At 44.0% G+C, this 21,590-nt stretch overlaps 1 protein-coding gene across 5 annotated transcripts in view; it reads left to right on the top strand.

The window, feature by feature from the left end:
• The window catches only part of Atp10b (ATPase phospholipid transporting 10B (putative)), a 328,393-nt gene that overhangs the window by 274,302 nt on the left and 32,501 nt on the right, over positions 1 to 21,590 (top strand). For 4 of the 5 annotated variants that reach the window (XM_055610683.1, XM_055610682.1, XM_055610685.1 and 1 more), the window contains 6 exons: positions 162 to 400; positions 9,295 to 9,483; positions 10,899 to 11,499; positions 14,640 to 14,749; positions 16,122 to 16,248; positions 19,488 to 19,672. In XM_055610683.1, the coding sequence (XP_055466658.1) occupies positions 162 to 400; positions 9,295 to 9,483; positions 10,899 to 11,499; positions 14,640 to 14,749; positions 16,122 to 16,248; positions 19,488 to 19,672 (1,451 nt within the window). The remainder of the gene's footprint in view (positions 1 to 161; positions 401 to 9,294; positions 9,484 to 10,898; positions 11,500 to 14,639; positions 14,750 to 16,121; positions 16,249 to 19,487; positions 19,673 to 21,590) is intronic. The other variant, XM_055610684.1, reaches the window with a different exon arrangement.

Below are 21,590 nucleotides of genomic sequence, written 5' to 3'. Positions count from 1 at the left end.
CCCGAGTTAGATTCAAAGCACAAGGTCACATAACTTTCTGCAATCTTGGTAGCCCAGCTACAGTTTTCTACAGACCTTTCCTGCGCTCTACCCCAAGCCCTGAAGCCCAGCATCCGCAAACCCTGGCTCAGCCAGGATATGACAAGATTTCTTTCTTGCAGCCAAACGACTGGAGATGTCAAAGGAGCTGGACTCGGATGGTGAGGAGTGGACGCAATACCAATGTCTGTCCTTCCCACCTAGATGGACCCAGGGAACAGCAACGATGAGAAGCCAAGGAGGTGCCCAGCCTCTGAGGAGGTGCCAGAGTGCCCGGGTCCCTATCCAGAGCCACTCCCGACAAAGGTCTGTGGGACGCTGGGAAACCTCACAGCCTCCTGTGGCCTTCAGCAGCTCAATAGTAAGTCCTTGCCTGTAATAATTGAATTATAACCAAATTGTAACAGAAGGTTCTAGGATATAGCAAAGCCTCTATAAACCCTGATTAGTTTTAGGGAGGGTTGGAGGTCAGCCGTGTAGCTAAGTTGAAAGAGTGCTTTCCTAGCATGCATGATAACTGGATTCCTTTCCAGCACCTCATGAACCTAGTAGGATGCTGAACACCTATAGTCCCAGCTCTTGCTATATACTGAGTTTGAGGCCAGGCTGGGCTACATAAAATCCTGTTATTAATTCTTTTAAAAAAGGCATTTAAAGCCTGTAGAGCTCTTAAAATGGCCCATCTCACCCCATGTGAAATGCATAGTGTCTGTCAACACACACAATTCTGGTTAGTTCCAAATGTTCAGCATTTGAAAACTGGGAGTTTTTTTTATCTTAAACACTAATTTATCCTCTTCTGAAAGTGGAAATAGAAACATTCCCCCATACTAATCCAGAGGTTTCCCATGGCAAAAATTGGCTCAAGTTAAGGAATCTATACCACATAAGCTGGCACAGTCCCCAGCTCCCTGGAGCCCTTCCCTCTTCCATTTATCAGTGCCATAGCTGAGAGCCAGCAGCCTCCTCATGATGCATGCTTTTCCAATTATACAGCTAAAGGAAACAAGAAATATTAGTTATATCTGTACTTTTCATAAACTAGAAAAACAAAAGGCTTATGCCTTTTAGGCTTTGTGCACTTGAAGAAAGGTGAGAGAAAAATGTTTTAGCACTAATCAAAGAGGAATTTTAAAGAGTTGGGAAGTGAAGAATATTTATATCCAAATTGCCTATCAGATTTCTTCCCTTAGGTCAGTTCCATGGCTCCAAAGTGAGAGTTCAACTTTGGTCAGACTTTCGTCTTTTTACATTTGATTTCCTCAAAGTCATTGCTAAACACCCAGGTAGCAAGTGAAAACTGACTCTAAATTCATTCCCCCAAGTTGCACAGCAGTCCCTTGAGGTCAGGGCCAAAGCCAGAGCCTTCTGGTTCCTGATCCATTCATTCCTCAGAACCACACCATCACAAATTCTATAAAAGGCCACAGGGCAGGCCTGGAAAGATGGCCAAGCAGTTAAGGGTACTTGATACTCATACAGAGGACCAGAGTTCTTTTCTCAGTACCCACAACAAGCCAACTACACCTCTACATTCAGGGTTTCTAACACCTCTTCTAAACTCTGTGGGCACCTGAAACCCACATGCACATATAAATAAAAATAAATTAAATCTTTTTTTAAAAATAAAGGAAAGAAAATGCCATGGGGAGCCACAGTCATCTCAAAGCAGAAACTGCAAATAGACCTGAAAGTACTATTGTGCTATTGTTAGATAAAGAAGATATAAAGGCAATTTCCATTGAAATTTTAATTTCTGTCACTACACACACACACACACACACACACACACACACACAAAGTTTTGTTTTGTTTTATTTTGTATTTTTTGTTTTGTTTTTGTCATATTTTAACCTAACAAGCTGTAAAAACCATTTTCCATCTGGTTTTTCTAACCAGAGCTGTGTTCTCTAACTGTGACAGCGATGGCACGCTGTGAGTCTGTATTCTGGGTCACTACATCTCTGACTTAGGGGTGAGTACAAAGCTGTGTTTCTGTTCTGGCATTATCTCAGAACACAAAATGCAGCATGAGCTAGGATAAAACAAGAAAACAGTGAGGACAAGGGTTCCTTACAAACATACAGGAGAAGGAATTTACACGTGCCCCTGGTAAAAACCATTGTAGGCTTTGTTATTTCCTTTTTTGTTTTTTCTAAGAACAGAAAATAATAGGGTACACATATTATCATATATCCACCCCCCCTGTTCTTTAATTCCACACACGCTGAACGAAACACTCTCCTAAATTTTGAGGTGATATTTTTTTCAGTTACTTGAATGAAGTCTCTTTGGACCTAGTACACACATCTTTGGCATTTCACAGTTCAAGGCATGGCAGTCATCTTATGTGCCTAATAATGACTTTCCCCAACTCCAAAGACATAAGGAGGGAAATTTGGAAGCTTTTCGGCAGCAGCGACGTAGGCCACATGATTCCCATGACTCCTTGCATAGCCTTATAAATTACAGAATCCCTGAACGAGGAAACAGAGATTCCTTTCTCTTATATTTTCATTTTATTTTATTTTAAAGACTAGTTCTTGCAATGCTGCCCAGGGTGATCTCAAACCCGTGGGCTCAAAAAAACTCTTCTAGTCAGTATAAATTTGACGGAGGGTCCTCAGTCGATGGCAATGGGTCAGACATACTAACCCCAAACTGTCTCCAGAATCTAGACTGGTTGGCAGTTTCAAAATCAAGTTCTAAATGCGTGTTGAACAATAAGGAAAGTGAATTAAGACTCACTGCCTTTGCCATGAATACAGAGAGACAGTGATGTGTTCTCTTTATGAACAACTAAGAGGGCCACTGTATAGCCAAGAACCTGATATTAGTAAAACACCCAGGTACAGGACCCAGGTTCAACTCCCGGCATCCATATGATGACTCATACCCCCCTTGCTCCAGGAGATCTAATGTCCTGTGGCCTCTGTGGTGCAGAATACATTTGGTACACATACATATATGCCAGCAAAAAAATAAAAATGAATAAAGGCTTTTAAAGATACCCACTGGCCTCTGATCCTGCACTGCCTGCTGTCAGTTTCTGAAAGATAACACTAGAAACATGGGAGGCAGCCCCAGGTAGTTCCCCAGAGGTCTGCCTTAGTCTGTTTGTGGCAGGCTTGCTTAACTTGCGCCCTTTTCCACCTGCCTTGGTGTCTTCCTCCACTTGCCTGGCTAGCATCTGGCCAGCATGAGCACATCTCAGAACCACCCCTACCCCACCCTCCTTTCAGAGCTTGCCCCAGAAACCCCCAAGGTACCGGGACTTGGCAGCAGCCTTCAAAGTTCTTAAGAGACCAGCTATTGGTTTCTCTGGCCCTTTGGGCCCAAACCAAAAATAAAATGAGAATCAATAGTAGCAGCAACAATTAAAGCTGGGTTTGCTTTTTTTTTTCTTTAGCTACCAAACACAAGGAAGCATCAGTGATTATCTCCTAATTACCTGCTATAAAACTGTGGGTTTAAGGTGGGTGATATACTTATGAAACTGGCACATCCCCAGTCAATGTTTAATAGCACTGGCAGATGGAAAATAAAATGCCTTTTGCCCTGGTCTGCAAGCAGCCAAGATTTAAGCAGAGTTCTTGTTTCCAAGAGCCACTTGCACAATGTTTCACAAAACCATCCAACCAAAGAACATCTTCCCAACCATGGGGCAGAACTAGACTGGACCCCTCCAGTCTTCTCTATCTCTCCTGCCCTGACACCTCCAGAGAAAATGTGCTAGATACAATTGAAAAGAGGTACCTAAGGGCAGCTCCTTTCTTCATGATTCCTCTGTGGAATACTCCCAGTTTCCTGCAGATTGGCAGGGCAGCCAACATAGGCCTGCTGTCCCTGTGAGGTTAGATAAGAGTCCCAATGTAAACAAGCAGACCACAATCTTTCTATAAGTAATGGGACCACATAGGGCAGGACTGTCCTTACCCTCTGAGGATGCAAATGGAAGGGCAAGAACTGTCCAAAACTTCCTTCTTGGGTAGCCACAGTGGATTTTCCTTACACTTGCCTAGCTTGCTTTAACAATCTATGTGCTGTCTGGGTGAATGACTGTGTATTCCTGGTTCTTCATCCAAACTAAATATCATCGAGACCACAACCTTAGGACAAAGACATCACCACCTTGAAAAAGAAGTCAACCTTTAGTTCCCCAGAAAGTCCTGAGTGCTTTTAAAACCAACATACAATTAGGCGTTAAAAGGAAATCAAAGGCCACATGGTGTGTCTTCCATTCTCCCTTCACCAGAGCCAAACATCCTCACAGTAGCCTTTCCAGAGGAACCTTCCTACACAGAAGCTTCTATGGAACACACATGCACAGACATACACACAAATAGATGATGATACTTTGACCAGAGGACTTTTGGACTTTGCCTTTTTTCTGTTTTCATGTGTGTGTGTGTGTGTGTGTGTGTGTGTGTGTGTGTGTGTGTGTACATGTTTGTTTGGTTTTTTTTTACCTGTGCATCCACATGGGTATACATGCATACATTTCTGTGTGTGCATGCACATGCATGCGTGGAGACCCAAGGTCATTACCAGTAATCATCCTTAATCACTCTTTTTCCTTATTCATTTCAGCAAGGTCTGTCAGTCAAACACTGGGCTTGCCGAAGTGACTACTCTACCTAAGCAGTTTGCTCTACAGATATCCTGTCTGTCTGCCAAAACCACCAGCATTTACATGAGGGCTAGGGATCTGAACTCAGGTTTTCATTCTTTCAGAGAAAGGTCTTTAACCACTGAGCCATTTTCCCAGCCCTGACTTTGCTATTTAAAAAAAAAAAATCACAAATCCTGGAGAATGCTCCCTATGTCCAGACAAACATATATAAATTCAGTAGAGCACAGCCTCATTCTCTTTTTAGTGGCTGCTGGAACTTGTTGGGTAGTTGAGCCATTGTGGGTTTATATGTGTGTGACAGGCTTTTTGCAGCATTAAGTTTTAGAGCATAACTGTAAGTTGGAGTATTTGTGCAATTTTCAGTCAACTGACTTTTCCCAAGATGTTGTGACCATTTACATGTTCCCCACCAACCAACAGAAGGGCCTGCTTCCTCCCTACTCTGTTGGCTGCATGTGAGGTTCCTATCGGCGTTTCTTTAGAATAGTCTTTCACGTATTCGGTCAGCTGGTTCATCAACATCGGTTGACATACATTCATTGGTGGGTACAGTAGCTGGATGGTGCAGATATAAAGTCTAATAGGTCGTTGGCCCTGGATTCAGGAATTTATAGCCTAATGAAGGAGCAAATGGGACACCAGTGACTACTGCTGGGACAGTAGGAACAGATGTGGTATATCAGCAGAGGGGAGCACCATCCTTCTTTTGGACTCTGGGGAGCTTCCTGGTAAAGCTAGCCCCTGAACTGGCCTTCAAGACAAGAGTGAGGGACAACGAGGGGAACTTAACCAGTGGTAGTCATCTAATCAGGAGTGCAGAAAGAATGCAAGCCATTGCAGGAGGACATGTGGGGAAACAAGATGGAGCATGTGGAGGTGCTCATCCGTAGCTCGGAAAAAAGTGCAAGTTGGTGAAGTGAGGAAGATGGAGTCACAAGAGGAGCCATGCCACAATGGGTTAACTTGCAAGCTAGGGTGTTTTATATCTACCAATGGCTTTTGTTTCGAGAAGCTGCCATCCCCAATCAATAACAGAGACAGTGCAACTTGAGTGACTTATTAAAACATATTCAAAACAGCCTAGCCAATCAGTGAGCTCCATGTTTAGTTAAGTCCCCTGTCTCAAAAAATAAGATAGGAAGCAACTAAAGAATACACCCAGCATCTAGTATGACCTCTGGCCTCCACACATGTGGATATGCACAGCTAACACACCTACTTTTCCCAGTATGGGAAGACATCCCAACCAAAAAGGAAGAACAGTCAGTGGGCAGCCACGTGGCACATATTTTTTCTGTTCAGATTGTTCTCTAGAACCAGCGGACAAGTCCTCTTGTGAGCTGGGGTAGATACATGGGTGCCCAGGCCCATTCTAGGTAGCCTGAATTCAAATCCAGTTTGAGAAGCACCAGTATAACAGTTAAGACTTCAGGAATATGGATCTGGAAGGCCTAGATTCAAGATCCTGGCACAGGATTTGAGACCTAGGACAAACTATTTCATTTCACTGAGCCTCCTTTGCCTCATAATCAAAACAGAAAATTATAGTAGCTAACAAAAATGAGATAAATGGGGGTACTTAGCAAAGGTCCTGGGTTTGTACCCATTATCAGCAAAAGTAATCTAATGATAACAGCATCCCTTGATGTGGGCCCTAAGCTCACACAGGATTTGTATGCTTCAGGTGACTGACAGTAAAAGGGAAGCCAACCAATTCAGAGCCTGGCTACCACAGAGCTCTAGCTTGGGGGAAAAAAAAAACTATAAAAGGAATCCATAAATTCCTATTTCTTTTCCTTCACAGTTGCCACCAGTGGGAGAAAGGGCTGCCATTTTCCTGTGCTCTAAATGCCAAGTTCCCAAATGCTAACAGACCACACAGAACAGTGGGCTAGCATGCTTAGCACCCTGAAGAAGCTTGCGAGGCAGTGGATGGTCAGGTGACTAGATAAAGGTTGATTGGCATCTTCTTCCAACACCTGTCTTTTATAACACACCACCATACGATCAAGTAGAAATGTATTAAAGAAGAGTTTTAATAAAGAAATGGCAAGGGCCAATGAGATGGCACGGCAGGAAAAGTTGTTTGCCACCTAGCCTGATGGCCTAAGTTTGATTCTTGGGAGCCAATAGTAGATGGAGAGAACTGACTTCCTGAAATTATTCTCTGACCTCTACTCATGGAACCCAAACACATGCACCCACACTCAAAAATTTTAAATAAAAAAAAAAAGTCAAGAGTTCATCAGTGGTAGGCAAGCAAAGCACGGCCAGAAAGGAGTCGTTCAACATTCCACATATCTGTAACCCGCAGGTCCGGGGCACGCATCAGAGACAAGCCATCCTCCGCATGGCGCTTGTAGACACAGCAGTACCTGAACACAGAACAAGTACAGGCTAAGTGGCTCTGGCTGTGTGATCAATCCATGGTGTGGTGGTTGGTGGAGGGGAAGCTGGGCTGGTCTGAACCTAGGGCAAGATATGATCGTGAGCAATTCACTTTCTGCCCCTCTGCAGGAAAATAGAGGGTTGAGCTTTGATGGCCTACAAGCTTTCTTCCTGCTCTGGGAATCTACGAAAAGGCTTAGAATCCCAATCATGCACCATCCCTCACCTCCTCCCTGCCACACACACACACACACACACACACACAGAGAGAGAGAGAAACACTTCCACAGGCAAACTCCCAATTTGCCAAGAACTCAGGTTTGCTATGAAAGCCAGTCCATGGGCATCTGGAATCCCAGGCACTAAAAACTGTATCTCTCACCAAGTCCCAAAGGCCACTTTCTTCTCATGGAGGATCTTGCCTGGTATAAGAGCAAGGAGATATTATAGAGTCAAACGACCAAGAATCAACTGAGGAAATAGCCTCCCACTTATTGTGAGAGCTTAGGTGAGTCACTAAATTTTGTGGGCATGAGTTACCTCATCTAAAATTCAGAGATAACAGCATCCAGACAATCGCAGAACTAATTGCAGGGATATATTGGGAGGATGAATGTACTGGGAACATAGGAAACGCTGCGTGGAAAGGAGCACTCATTATTATGAAAAATGGGCTCAGTGTTGGAGTAGAGTTGACTAATCAAGCTGCAAAACCTTAGACAGAGTATTAATGAATCCCTGTGCTATGACCCCAGGAAAGAAGATGAATCTGATATGTGATTTGGGTTTCACTCAGTCTTGCTAAGAGCCAGTGATTAAATCAGCACACATCTCTGGGCTTTGCTTAAGGGGAGATTACATTTATCTCCGCATGGTTGTGTGACAGTCTGGTGGGAGTCCCACAAATGGCCTGGGCTTGGGATGGTAGAGAGCACTCCATAAATGTGAGGTACTTAAAGACACACAATATTCAAATGCAGAGAAGATGGATAGCACGTATTCCAGAGTGAGACAGAGCAAATAGAAAGTTCTACAAAAAAAAAAAAAAAAAAAAGAAAAAAAAAACAAAAATATGGATCAGCTTAAACAAAAAAAGGAAAAAAAAAGGGGGGGGGAGGGTGAAGAGATTGCTCAGTGGTTAAGAGAGCTGACTGCCCTTCCAGAAGACCTGGATTCAAATCCCAGCACCCACATGGCAGCCATGGCAGCTCACAACTGTCTGTAACTCCAAGATGTGACACTCTTATATAGACATAGGTACAGGCAAAACACCAATGCACATAAAATAAAAGTAAATAAATTTCCAAAAAAAAAAAAAAAAGATTTAAAAAAAAAAAAGAAGAGAAAGAGAAAACAGGTCACTTATCACCTCCGCTTTACCCTGAAGAGTCAGGATTCTTGGCATTTTGCTAAGCAAAATTGGCAGTGCTACTTAGTATGGCTTGCCAGGTCAACAGCACCATCTATCCCATAATGAACTCAGCTGTGCCTTGGCCTACTTCCCTCTTGGCTTTATATGCCTGGAACCTGTAGACAGTGTCAATGTAGAACTTGTTTCTGTGGCTCAGAAGAGTTTGTTGTTGAGTGGGACAGTTTAACGGGCAGGTCGCTCTTCTGTGGTCATTAAGATATGATGGGTAGGAAAGGACTCTTCTATTGATGTGACCAGAGGCAGGGAAGGAGATTGTGTCCAGAATGCAACAGAGATCTCTAGGGTGTACTGGAGGAAAACCTTATAAAAGAGTGTAGGCACAGGAAGTGTTGGTGATGCTAACAGTGACGATCTGGAGATCTTTTTGGAAGTCGGAACTTGCAGGAAGAAAATGGTGTCTTAAGAACATGGCACAGTACATGTTCCCGTGAAGAGTGAGAAGAGATGAGTAGCAGTGATACTGGTATAAAGTTGGTACAAAACTACAAAATTGAGGACTCCGGGGTCCAAGCTACCGAAAGCAAGAGGATTAGGGAGCAAGTGGTGAAGAGATGCTAGATGGAAAAAAAAAAATGCCAGGGCCTGGCAATGGATAGTTCCATGAAGATGATTAACAATGAGAAATCAAACGGAAACTGAGCAGTGATCAGTGGAAGGCAGGAATGTGCTGGATGCAAGGCTGCAGAGAAGATAGAGTTATCCCCACCCTGACATGCCTACTAGGGCATGGAGCCTACTAGGAAAGAGCTCCCTTTCCAGTCCTTCCAGGAAAAGGTCTCACTTGGGTGTCTTTTTCTTCCAGGAGAAAGATGTGACTCCTGATAAGAACCTCCTGAGCAAGGTGAGAGATGCTGCCCTTTGGCTCGAGACCTCAGATACCAGACCTGCCAGGCCTTCTCATTCCACCACTGCCTCCATTGCTGACTTCTTCCTTGCCCTAACCATCTGTAACTCTGTCATGGTGTCCACAACCACTGAGCCCAGAAAGAGGGTAAGGACCAATACTGGTTGCAAATGGGGGGAAAGGATCGAGGGAAGTAGAAAGGCAAATGGGAAAGGGGAAATCTCTGAGCAGAAAAGCTTGACCGCTGGGTCCACATTGTCATCAGTCCATCACTGTGAAACTTGATCAGGCATGCCATCTTCCTAAGTCCGTTTCCCTCTTTATACGTTAAATGGGGAAAGTTACACATCAGCTGTTTGTGCAACTTTAAACCTTTGTCTATCCATCTGTGGGGCAGATACTGAGTAAATATTTATTGAGCATTTGGCTCTGTGACAGGTCCCATGATAAATGCTTTACCTATATTACTTACAACCCTGAAACTTGGTGTGGGATAGTTTTGGATTTACCAAGTGAATTCTAAGGTCTTGATAACTTGGCTAAGGAGGTATGGTTAATATGTGGTGCAAACCACCTGTGTGACTCTGGTACGGTTCCCAGCAACATCATATTACACCTGAACCTGCTTTTATATGAGTGATGAATTAATTAGCTTCTGTGTTATGTGCTTTTTTTTTTTTTTTTTGAAATAATGCAGAAATGGGCTTGTCTATATGAAGTCAAACAGTGAAAACTGCTGAGCGTAGATGGGTCTTCGGTTAGCTACAGAACCAGCCAAGCTCCCTACAAGTCACTGAGAAGAATAAAGATTTGGTGCCACTTGTGGCTATAAAACCAAAAAAACAGGGGCGGGGGTGGGGGTGGAGGATTCACTAGACTATAACTTCCTTTACCCAGAAAAGTCATCTCACGATCAGACATTTTCAGTGATTATACATGAGGCAAAAAGCATTATCTGAACAAGTAACTATCTTTGAGAAGTGCTATTTTGGGAAGGCTAGCATCCAACTTCAGTTTTCAAGTTAATGAGAAGGCTGGCACTGGCACAGAGCTCCAAGCTAAGGACTGGACGCAGACTCAGAACCGAGTCCCAGCGCTATTACCAAAACACTGAGGTATTATGGCCAATCTACTGAACATCTGGGTGCCTGGATTCCCCACCAATACTGATGGTAACCCGTCGACTTTCAGGGAAGATTAAATGTGAGGATTCACACAGAGAGAGAGCAGCTTGCTGCATAATAAGTTGAGAGAATGTGTACTCTTGAGTGCCTCACACTCATCTCCATTGTTTGTTTGTGTCTTCCACTATTCTCATAGCGGGATGCTCAGAAACTATAGGAATATGAGCACTGGCCACACCTAGAACATCAGGGTTGGAAGGAGACATCTGAGCTAACACACTGTATGGGTGGCTAGGCTGAGGTCCACAGAACACATGGGTTTTGTCTATGACTACAAAAGACCCAGATAATCCACTGATTGCGAAATAACCTTCCTGTTCTGTATAAGACAACTTGAGTGCTCAGAGTAATGTTTTCGCTTTCTGTATTCAAACACAGGTTACCACTCCGCCCTCCAACAAGGCTCTGGGGACATCCTTGGAGAAGATTCAGCAGCTCTTCCAGAGGCTGAAGCTTTTGAGCCTCAGCCAGTCATTCTCATCCACTGCCCCCTCCGACACAGATCTAGGGGAGAGTCTGGGACCTAGCATGCCTACTGCAGACTCGGATGAGAAAGATGATGCATCTGTGTGTAGCGGAGACTGTTCCACTGACGGTGGCTACAGGAGCAGCACGTGGGAGCAGGGTGACATCCTGGGGTCTGGCTCAGAGGCTTCTCTAGAGGAAGGCCTGGAGGCCCCAGCTCTCAGCCTAGATGGACCTGAGCTGTGCTACGAGGCTGAGAGCCCCGATGAGGCAGCTCTGGTGCATGCTGCCCGTGCCTACAGTTTCACTCTAGTGTCTAGGACGCCCGAGCAGGTGACTGTGCGTCTGCCACAGGGCGTCTGCCTCACCTTTGACCTCCTTTTCACACTGGGCTTTGACTCTGTCCGGAAGAGAATGTCAGTGGTGGTGAGGCACCCTCTGACAGGTGAGATCATCGTCTACACCAAGGGTGCTGACTCAGTTATCATGGACCTGCTAGAAGATCCATCCTGTGGTGAGTTCACCTTATCAGTCCCAGAAGCACAGGCACTATGAAAACAGAGGCAGTGTGGAATGGTGACCAGGAGCCCAAGCTACAAATCACTTACTCTGACATGTACCGATGGTATCTGAGTACTCGAGATGCTCTCAAAACAAAGTCCTTAGAACACACTGAATTTTCCATCAGCTCAGCTTAGAGAATTGTGATGTTCATTGGTACATTCAAGACTCTGTAGAGAAACCATTTTGCCTTCACTTTCCCCAGTTTCCCAGTTTTCACACTTATCATAGTATTCATTATCCATACCCATACCGGGCTTCTTCCTAACAAAACAGCCATTATTCATATCCTAGAGCACATGTGGTCCTTCAAGTGTTCCTCTTTGTTATCATTTTCCCCAGTGTCCACCCTCACCAAGATGGATTTTCATAAACTTTCACAGAGCCAGAACAATGTTCCAAAGTCCCTACGTATCAGTGTCCAATTTTGGAGAAGCATGAATTGGTGTGCAACCGCGTCCTGATTGCTAACAAGGAGAAGACAGTGATAGGGTTATGATTCTCCCAGGATAGTAGATCCCAGCCAAGCTTCAGATTTGCCCAGGCAGCCCAGAGCCTCCTGCATTATCAGCTGTGGATCACAGCCAAGAGGTTTGTGGGGACTGATTAGTGTTTAGAACGAGGAGGGAACTAATTAGTTCTCTTCATCCCCAGATTCTGGCAGACAAGTGAATTCAGTGCTTCTGAGTCAAGGAAGCCGCAGCACCCTGGGCAACAGAGCCACGTTACCCTGGAGATGTTTGTTTCCTCCTGCTTCACCTGATTGCTGAAATGGGTTGGAGAGGCTGCCAAGAAAAAAGCAGTCAGTCACAGCATTACTGTGCTAAGAAAGAGGCAGAGATTTGCAAGGCAAGGGGGAAAACAACATCAGGTTTAGAGTATTTGTGATGTTTGAGCATTCGGTTTGACTCTGAGGTTCCCAGCAACCTGGGGGAAAAACCCAGGGGCTCATAAGTGGTGAGCTTTAAAAAGGATGTTCCTGAAGATAAAATATTGTAAATGGTGTTCAAGCCAGGTGTTGTGGCTCACCTCTTTAATCCCAGCACTTGGGGGGTAGAGGCAGGAGTGTGTGAGTTTGAAGCCAGCCTGGTCTACAAAGTAAGTTCTAGGACATCCAGGGCTACGCAGAGAAACCCTGGCTTGAAAAAAACAAAGATAGATAGATAGGTAGATAGGTAGATAGATAGATAGATAGATAGATAGATAGATAGATAGATAGACAGACAGACAGACGGATAGATGGATAATAAATAAATAACCCATACACATAAGTAAATAGGGTTCAATTAGGCATTGCATATATACAGAACGTAGGTCATTTGAGCAATGAGAAATAATACTTGAAAAAAAGCATATATTGTATAAAAATATACTTATTGAACTTCTTTGTATTTGGTGAGATCACTATTAGAAATTATGTTTTTAGCATGGCATTGTATGAAGGAATGCGTGAGGTATCCGGATTCTTTTTTATTAATAAGAGTACTTATTTGGCTCACAGTGTCAGAAGTTCAGTTCTGACTCCATCGTTTCTGGACCTGTTACAGGCGGGACTCTATGGTGGAAGGGCACAGTGGAACACAGAGAGGGCACATCTGCACTGTGGGCTTTGTCTGTGGTGCACTTGTTCATCTGGATCTCTGCCTTCCAGATGGCACTAGCCACATTCCGGGTGACTTCCTGCTTAGTAGGGCTCCCACATGCATCTGCCTCTGAGAACTCCCGCAGGTCCACCCAGAGTATGCTTTACCACTCTTGATGAATCTCAATCCAAGGCAGGAATTCAGAGGGGCCATCCCAAACCTACCCCTTGTCATTTTGACAGCTGAGAACACTTTAAATCATCCTCTCCCAATGAAGACATGGGCACAGTCCTGACTAGTACTATATTGCTGTAGCGCGCACACAACCAGAATGCATAAACTCCTTCCTGAAAGTCTCATCAATTTCAGCACTGCTCAAAATTCTGAGTAAAAATCTCCTTAGAGACTAAAAGTAAACTCTTAAGCTTTGGACCCCATTCCAAATGGGAAGAAGAGGAAAATACCAAGAATTGTACCAAAGGAGGCAAAACCAAAGAAAGAAAGAAAAGAAAAGAAAACAAGCAAACAAACACCAAAACAAACACAAAATTTCAAACATTAAATCTCATCTTTCCTTGCTCATATCTGGCCATGACAAGCTCTAGATGCTGCTCTAGATGCTCATGAAACTATGAGAGGTATTTAAATTCTATTCACTACTGAGACTCTCTCTAAAACCTCTGTTCAGCTGGCGGTTTCAGTGCTCAAATTTACAGAGTGCTGTGGTGGTTGAGTGATGCCTGTCACAGCTTAGATTAAGAAAGTGACAGTATTATTGGTCCTGCCCCTCCCCAGCCATCCCAGCCCTAAACTAATCTTACAGTCTAATAGAGGAAAAAATAACTTCAGAAAGAAATATGCTATATAGAACTTTAACACAGGGATTTTCAACAAGGCATTGAGGTATTTTTCACACTAGAGTTAGAGGAAATGCAGAAGCTATTTTTTTTTCTTTCTGACACCATCCCTCATTTTCAAAGAAAACCTAAGTCAGCAAACCCAATGTGCTGAAGTACTCCGCTAATGAGATCCAGGTTTGCAGCTGTCTTGGGACCAAGCTTGACAAGAGCTAAAGTAGATGACAGGAAGGATGAGGGATTGTCTAAGATTCAGAGAGAGAAGTTTGCAAAGTTGGGTGGCTCTCTACTCAAGGCTGGCTTCTGAAAACACTGTGAGTCAAGGAAGACCAAAATTCCTAACTCCTGGCCTTCCACCTGGGGATAGCTTTGATTCGCTGTCCAGGTGGTTCTCCTGTAGGTAGAGGTATTTTTGAACAATATCTTAGATTACGTCCCTCCCAGGCTTTTGAAGTAAAGCTCTAAGGATCAGACAGAGTGAGGACTCATCACTATTTTTGAGAGCAATCTGTTATGACCTCTACCATGTTCCTAGGGAGAACAGGAAAGGGGGCTCCCCCTTTAAGGCTATTTTATTTAACTGGGAAGATTCTGGGCAGTTGAGGATGAAGCATTTGCCTGTGGCTTCATGGGAACCAATAACTGTTTGACAGCAGGTGACATTGATGTGGAAAAGAAGCTGAAAAGAATCCGAGCCCGGACCCAAAAACATCTGGACTTGTATGCAAGAGATGGCCTTCGAACCTTGTGCATCGCTAAGAAGGTGAGAGCTAATCATTGTAGGCGTGCATGTGTGCGTACGTGCGTGCGTGTGTGTGTGTGTGTGTGTGTGTTCACATGAAAAAAATTTAGCTTTCCAGTTTCTGTTGAGAATCTGAATCTTCAATGAATGGTACCAATCAGCATAACTATGTAGCAGCTGATCCCTATGATGAGGGTGATGGGGATGTGTGCATTCAGCTGTGTTCTGCTCTTGCCTGCAATCCCCATCATTGGCTATTGCTTTACCCTTGGTCCAGATGTGGCCATAAAGATCATTCACCTCTTCCTCTGAGATCCCTGACTTCACAGCCCCTACAAAGGATGTTGGAAAGGGGGATTTGAAGTATAGAGCAAGGCCATCTGATCAGGTATGTAATGTCTAGTAGGAATGCCACAATGGTCACGTAAGTTCTAGGTGACTAGAAGTATTTTCTCCTCTACAGAGTTCCAGGGCTGCTCATCTGATCCATAGAGATTAAATGTACTCACATTAGAACCAGGCCCATCTGGGCACAAGTTCCATCTCACTGCCTTTTGATGTGTCTTTAGGAAAGCAGCACAACTTACTATATTCTCTGGGGGTATAATTATATCCTTACCACTGCCTGCTTTCCATAAGTCTGTGTCTCTTGTGTATCCCGTTATAAAATGCATTTCTTGAATGCAAAAAACCTATCTATGGACAACATGGCGGTGCATGCCTTTAATCCTAGTACTCAGGAGGCAGAGGCAGGTAGATCTCTAGGAATTCCAAGCAAGCCAAAGCCGCATCATGAGACCCTGGCTTAAAACAAGCAGCCTGTGTCTCCTTGATTTTCCCTGTAATGCTATACAGATGGACCCAATGAATATTTGATGCTTGTGTAAAGGAATCATTCATTTATAAAAGAGAATGCAGACATTTAAATATGGCGGGCTATGCATAACACTATCCACTGCAACATGCACTCCTTGAGTCTCACCTCACATGTTACCCATCAATAAGACATCACTATCCAACAGAAGGCAACCCCCTATTCCAGTTACTTTCCAGCTCCAACAGACTCTACAGTATTGTTCTTTTTGACTATCATCTTACCGGACTAAAACACCTCACCCTCCACCAGCACATAATCTGTGGCATCTTGAGACCCTGTTTTTGTTGTTCATCTCCAGAACCCTGAGCATAGTAAAGACTTGGCAGTCTGGTGATCATGGAACATATGGACTAACTTTTCATTAATGGATTCATTCAAAATATCATTATGGAGAATTCCACATCCAATTCTCTGATTTATAGATTTATAGGAGGCCAGCAAGCCTATCAGGAAGAAAGGGAAATTCCATTTGCTAATCATTCAAGCTTATTAAATAATCATCTTCCTGTTTTGTAGGTTGTAGATGAAGAGGACTTCCAGAAGTGGGCCAGTTTCCGGCGTGAAGCTGAGGCATCCCTTGACAACCGAGAGGAGCTTCTGATGGAGACAGCCCAGCACCTGGAGAATCATCTCACCTTACTCGGTAGCTAAAAATAAGGCATCACTACACTATAAAAAAAGAGGATATCTGTGAGTTAGAAAAGGAGCTCCCGGCCAGGATTCTTATGCTGCTACAGTTTTTGTCTCAATTAGGAGCCTTCTCCAGGTTTTTCCAATATTTGGCATAATTGGGCCATGCCAGCAACCAGCCCTGTTTCCTGGGCATTCTGCAAGCATTCCTGGATTCCTTGCTGGGAAGAGTCCATGACTTTAGCTTCTCCAACAGCAAACTCCTCTGCCCATTCATATGTTTGTTGTACACCTACTGTGTGCACCAAGTAGCATGCTAGGCTTTACAGATACAACGAGAAATGGGAATCACAACCTCCACTTTCCCACAGCTCAGAATCTAGCCTGGATGATTAAGCAAGCCATATCGTCACTCATCAAGTGACAAAAGTTGGGCCAGAAGATGTAGAAATGCAATATAAATGCAAAACAGGAGGTACCAACTCATGCTGGGTCCCAAGAGGGTTTGGGAAGGTCAATAACTGAAAAGAAAAAGAAAAGTTGTTCAGGGGAAAGGGGGAGTGTTCATGAGAGAATGAAGGGACTAAATGAAAGGCGGGAAGTGGAAATGCGTAGATCTGTTTTAGCAGGACCACAGAATGCAGAGGAGAACTGGCAGAAGGTGCGAGAGGCCGGAGGATCCCAATTCATGATGGGCCATGTAAATCATATGCTAAACATTTATAGGGTGCTATAGTAAAAGCACCAGGGCTACCACTTTATAAAGGGTAGACTGATAATCCAGGGGCAGGATGAGAAGGACTGAGACTAGTTAAGAGACTGGCTGGACCTCTGTAGAAAGAAGAGCATTGCAGAGCCCCAAAGTGGAAGCTTTGCTTAGGGAAGAGAATCTCCTCCTGCCTAGGGAAAGATTCCCATGTCTTCAATCTCTTGGAGACCGCTAGGATGGAAGAGAAGCAACAGGACAGAGTTTAGGTTGAGGAGATATTTCCCAGCCACCGCCCCCCTTCTAGAAAGTCACACAAGAAGGAATTGGGGGTATATACACTGGCCACTGAGCCAAAAGCTATCTTTCATTGCTACAAGATGGTGAGTACTTTACATCTAAACGGTAGCAGCGAGATTAACTGGACAACCTTTAAACAGAAGTCTTTACTTTTTAGCGCCTTCCACCTCTTGTCCTTTGTCTTGGCTGCAGATGCCCATGTTTGTTGCCTCGTAAGTCCTGATGCTTCTAAAGCTAGACACAAGAATCATTTTTATAAGAACCAGAAGGTAGGTAGTTCAGAGTAGTATAACCATCATACAAGGCCACAGGCAATCACCCTGTCTGGGGCTACCACCACTCTCTCACCTCCTGGATGCATCTCTGCCTTCAGGGTAACACCAAGTCTCAACTACAGAAAATATTTGTCTGGCTCTCAACAGAGCCTGTTAGCTTCCCTGTCTAGGAGAGGCATTCACAACCTTCCTGTTTCATTTTCTCTTTCACACAAATAAGTGTGGTTTTCCTATCCTCTCCTTCACACAGCCTCACTGTGCTGTAAGTTGATTTGCCAAGCTCACCTTGCAAGCTAACCCTCAGAGAGAAAGATGTTTAAGCCACCACTATCTAGAGAGATAACCTATGTATTTGTACCTGAAATACAAAAGCAAACACATTTGAAGAGAGATGGGTCCCTTTCATTACCTTAAGGTGGCTGGGAAATGTGACTTGATGGCAGGATCCTATGATTAACAAAAATGCTGCATGGACTTCACACTATGTCTCAAAATATGAGTTGATGTTTTAATATGCAGCCAATGTAAGTGCTTTGCCAACATTTTACCACTCTGGATGGTTCGAAGAAACAAACCTTTGCTTCTACTCTAAGTGAAATGGTTAGCCATTAGTCTGTGGTCTGAAATGAATCTCGTTTTAAATGCAGATTGATTTGCTTCAGCACTTAGCAACTGTTTAATATATGGGTATGTATTCATCAGGGTTGAGGCAAAGCTTGAGATCATCTACAAATGATGGCACCTGCCTGTCTAATTGTGCCCATGACTAGCAATGAAGAGAAATAAGAAACCCTATTAAGTCTGCTGTGATCAGCTAGCTGCAGGGCAAAGGTGTCCATCTCATCTCTTCTATACTCATTGCCTCATGTCACTAGAGGCCACCGCCAGGTCCCCTCTGCACTCATGCTTAGCCCCCTGAGAGTCTCTCATCCCGCCTCTCCAATCTCCAATCCACTCTCTGGAATGATCTGAAAATGGAAACCAGGTGCTGTCCCTCCCCAACTTAACATCCTTTAGTAGCTTTTTTTGCTGCCAAGTAAGTTGCATTTTCCTCATGTCCCTGATATAGCCCAGAACCCCTTTTCTCTCTCTTTCACACTGCCTTCTGCCTCCTTTCTAGTCATCTCCTGCTCTGAATTCTAGACCTTCACACATGCTGATCCCCCTACCTGAAATATTCCTTTACCTCTGCCATTGATCCTCTGGGTCTGAACAGAAATGGTCCTTCATCAGCAAAACTTTTCCTTGACTTTCAAGGTAAAGCTCAGTGTCCACTCGTGTAGCACTCTGACCTTACCATGTAGCTCAATTATAAACCTTCTGGGCAGGTAGCAATTGTCCCAGTTAGGGTTGTCATTGCTGAGATGAAACACCATGACCAAAAGAAAGGTGGGGAAGAATGGATTTATTTGGCTAATGCTTCCACATCACTGGCTATCATTAAAGGAAGACAGGAACTCAAACAGGGCAGGAACCTGGAGGCTGGAGCTGATGCAGAGGCCATGGAAGAGTAATGCTTACTGGCTTGCTCTTCATGCCTTACTCAGCCTGTTTTTATGGGTTTTTTTTTTTTGGTTATTTTTTTTACAGAACCCAGAAACACCTGCTCAGCAGTGTCCCCACACAAAATAGGATAGGCTGGGCTAGGCTGGGCTAGGCTGGGCTAGGCTGGGCTGGGCTGGGCCTTCCAACATCAATCACTAATTAACAAAATACACCACAGGCTTGCCTACAGCCCAAACTTATCAGTCATTTTCCCAATTAGAATTTCCCTTCTCTCAAATGACTCTTGTCTAGGTCAAGTTCACTTAAAGTTAGCCAGCATACCAATCATCTTTATCTAATTCATGGTTGTATCCTTTGTGCACAGACAAATATTTGATAAACACTGCTTGGCTGTGTAGCACTTTGGGGAAAATAAGCAGCCACACATTTGCCGTAACTGTGCTCCCACATCTTTGGTCTTTCCAGGAGCCACTGGGATTGAAGATAGGCTCCAAGAAGGAGTTCCAGACACCATCGCCGCACTGCGAGAGGCTGGAATCCAGCTCTGGGTTTTGACAGGAGATAAACAGGAGACGGCAGTCAACATTGCATATTCCTGCAAACTGCTGGATCAGACTGACACTGTGTACTCCATTAACACAGAGAATCAGGTCAGGCCAAAGAGGGATTGAATGTTGATATACACGGCAGCCCTCAATCACCTTTCTGGATCTTGGATCTCAGAAGATCCAAAGAAGGATCTGGAAGGCAGTCATCCCAGTATCCAATTATCCATTCACATACTTAGTTTAATGGTCATTTTGATGTTGCTACTTATCAGAAAGTTTGTGTCCTACTATTTTTTTCATGTAAGGACATTGAAAACCACCAGGGTTCAGCCTCTTGACCAACAGCTTCCCCCTGCTAGTCTGCTAGTCTAGACACTACGTCTAGAATTCTGCTTTCTTGCCAGGCTAGTTCAAATCACATACACCACACCCATTTACTCAACTGTCTGTGTCTTTCTGGCTAAGATTAACCCGCCTATTGAAAGGTCCTACTTAAACTGAAGTTTCTCGAAGTTCAGATTTTCAACACCAGTATATACGTCATACAGCAGGATCTTAAATGGAATGATGTGTTAGGCTCATATGTCATGATGGAATCAGAGAGTGGGGGGAAAGGAACAAAGTCCAAAAACAGTAATTCCCCCACCATCGTAGGCTGTGGTTCGCAAAGAGTAAAGACCGTGAGAGTGCGGTGTGAAATCTACCAAAGTGTCTTCCCAGCTGTCGTACAAGTTTGTATTAGGGAGTCAGTAAGTGTAGAAAGTGATGTGAGGAATGTGAAAAGTGAGTACTGAGATGCAGACCTTGTCAAAGGGAGCAGGGGTAAGACTCAGCTGAGCTGGACAAGAAGAGCTGGTGGGAAGAGAGAGCCTGGCAGCCTAGTATGTGCCATGGGAAAGGAGGAGTGGGAAGGCAGGTGAAAGCAAGCAGAGAGGGAGAGAGACCGCTAGCCTCCCACTAGCTGAGCTAGACCCCAACATTGAAGTTTAGGAAGATTTATATTTAGTTTTATACCATGAAGAAAGAAATGTTTTTATTATGAATATATATTACATATATATATGTAATATATGAATGAATATATATGTGTCCTGGGGATATGCTCCAGTCAGTAAAGTATTTGTCTCAAAAGCATGAGAAACTGGATTCAGCCCCCAAACCTATAAAAATGGGGTGTGGATGGATGTGTATGTCTGTAATCCCAGCACTGGGGACAGGAGAATCCCTGGGACCCGCTGATCAGCCAGGTAAGCTGAATTGAGTGAGCGCATAGGTCAGTGACACCGAGACACAAGAAATACAGTGGGGAGTAGTTGAAGAAGACACTGCATACATCTCTGGTCTCCACATTCACATGTGCACATACGCACTAACTGTAAAGCGTGCCTACAGCCCTTTGATGAATCTGGAAAATCATTTACTTTCTAGCAAAGTCACATATCATGCTATAATTAAGTTACATGCTGATGGATTTTTTTTTAAGAAAATAATTATCTCTGAGTAGTGCTAGATCCTGTGCCTGCCTACCCTCCTTGTCATGTATATTTGGTCTATAAAGATTGTTTTCCTGTGGATAACTCTGAAGATTGAATATCTGGAAATCTGCAGGACAACCAGACTAAGGAAAGTAGAGTAGGCTGGCTTCAGTTTAATGAGATACCACACTCCAGGTCATTACGGATTTATTCACTGAGTTCTTAACTCCATCACCATCAACTCCTTCAGAACTATCCAGGGCTCTCTAAGACAATGGTTCTCAACCTTTCTAAAGCTTCAACCCTCTAATAACAGTTCCTCCTCGTGTTATGGTGACCTCCTCAACCACAAAATTATTTTTCTTGCTACTTCATAACTAAGTTTGCTACTGTATGAATTGCAGTGTAAGTGTCTGTTTTCTGATGGTCTTAGGCAACCCCTGTGAAAGGGTTATTCCACCTCCCAAAGGGTCATGACACACAGGTTGAGAAGTACGGCTGTAAGATTACACTTGCTTCCTCACACCCTTCTACATCCCAGGAGC

The sequence above is a fragment of the Psammomys obesus genome, unplaced genomic scaffold, assembly GCF_907164565.1.
Source record: "Psammomys obesus unplaced genomic scaffold, mPsaObe1.curated_primary_1811, whole genome shotgun sequence".
NCBI classification, from domain to species: Eukaryota; Metazoa; Chordata; class Mammalia; order Rodentia; family Muridae; genus Psammomys; species Psammomys obesus.
The sequence above is the reverse complement of the archived record's forward strand: the minus strand, read 5'-3'. Positions and strand labels throughout refer to the sequence as shown.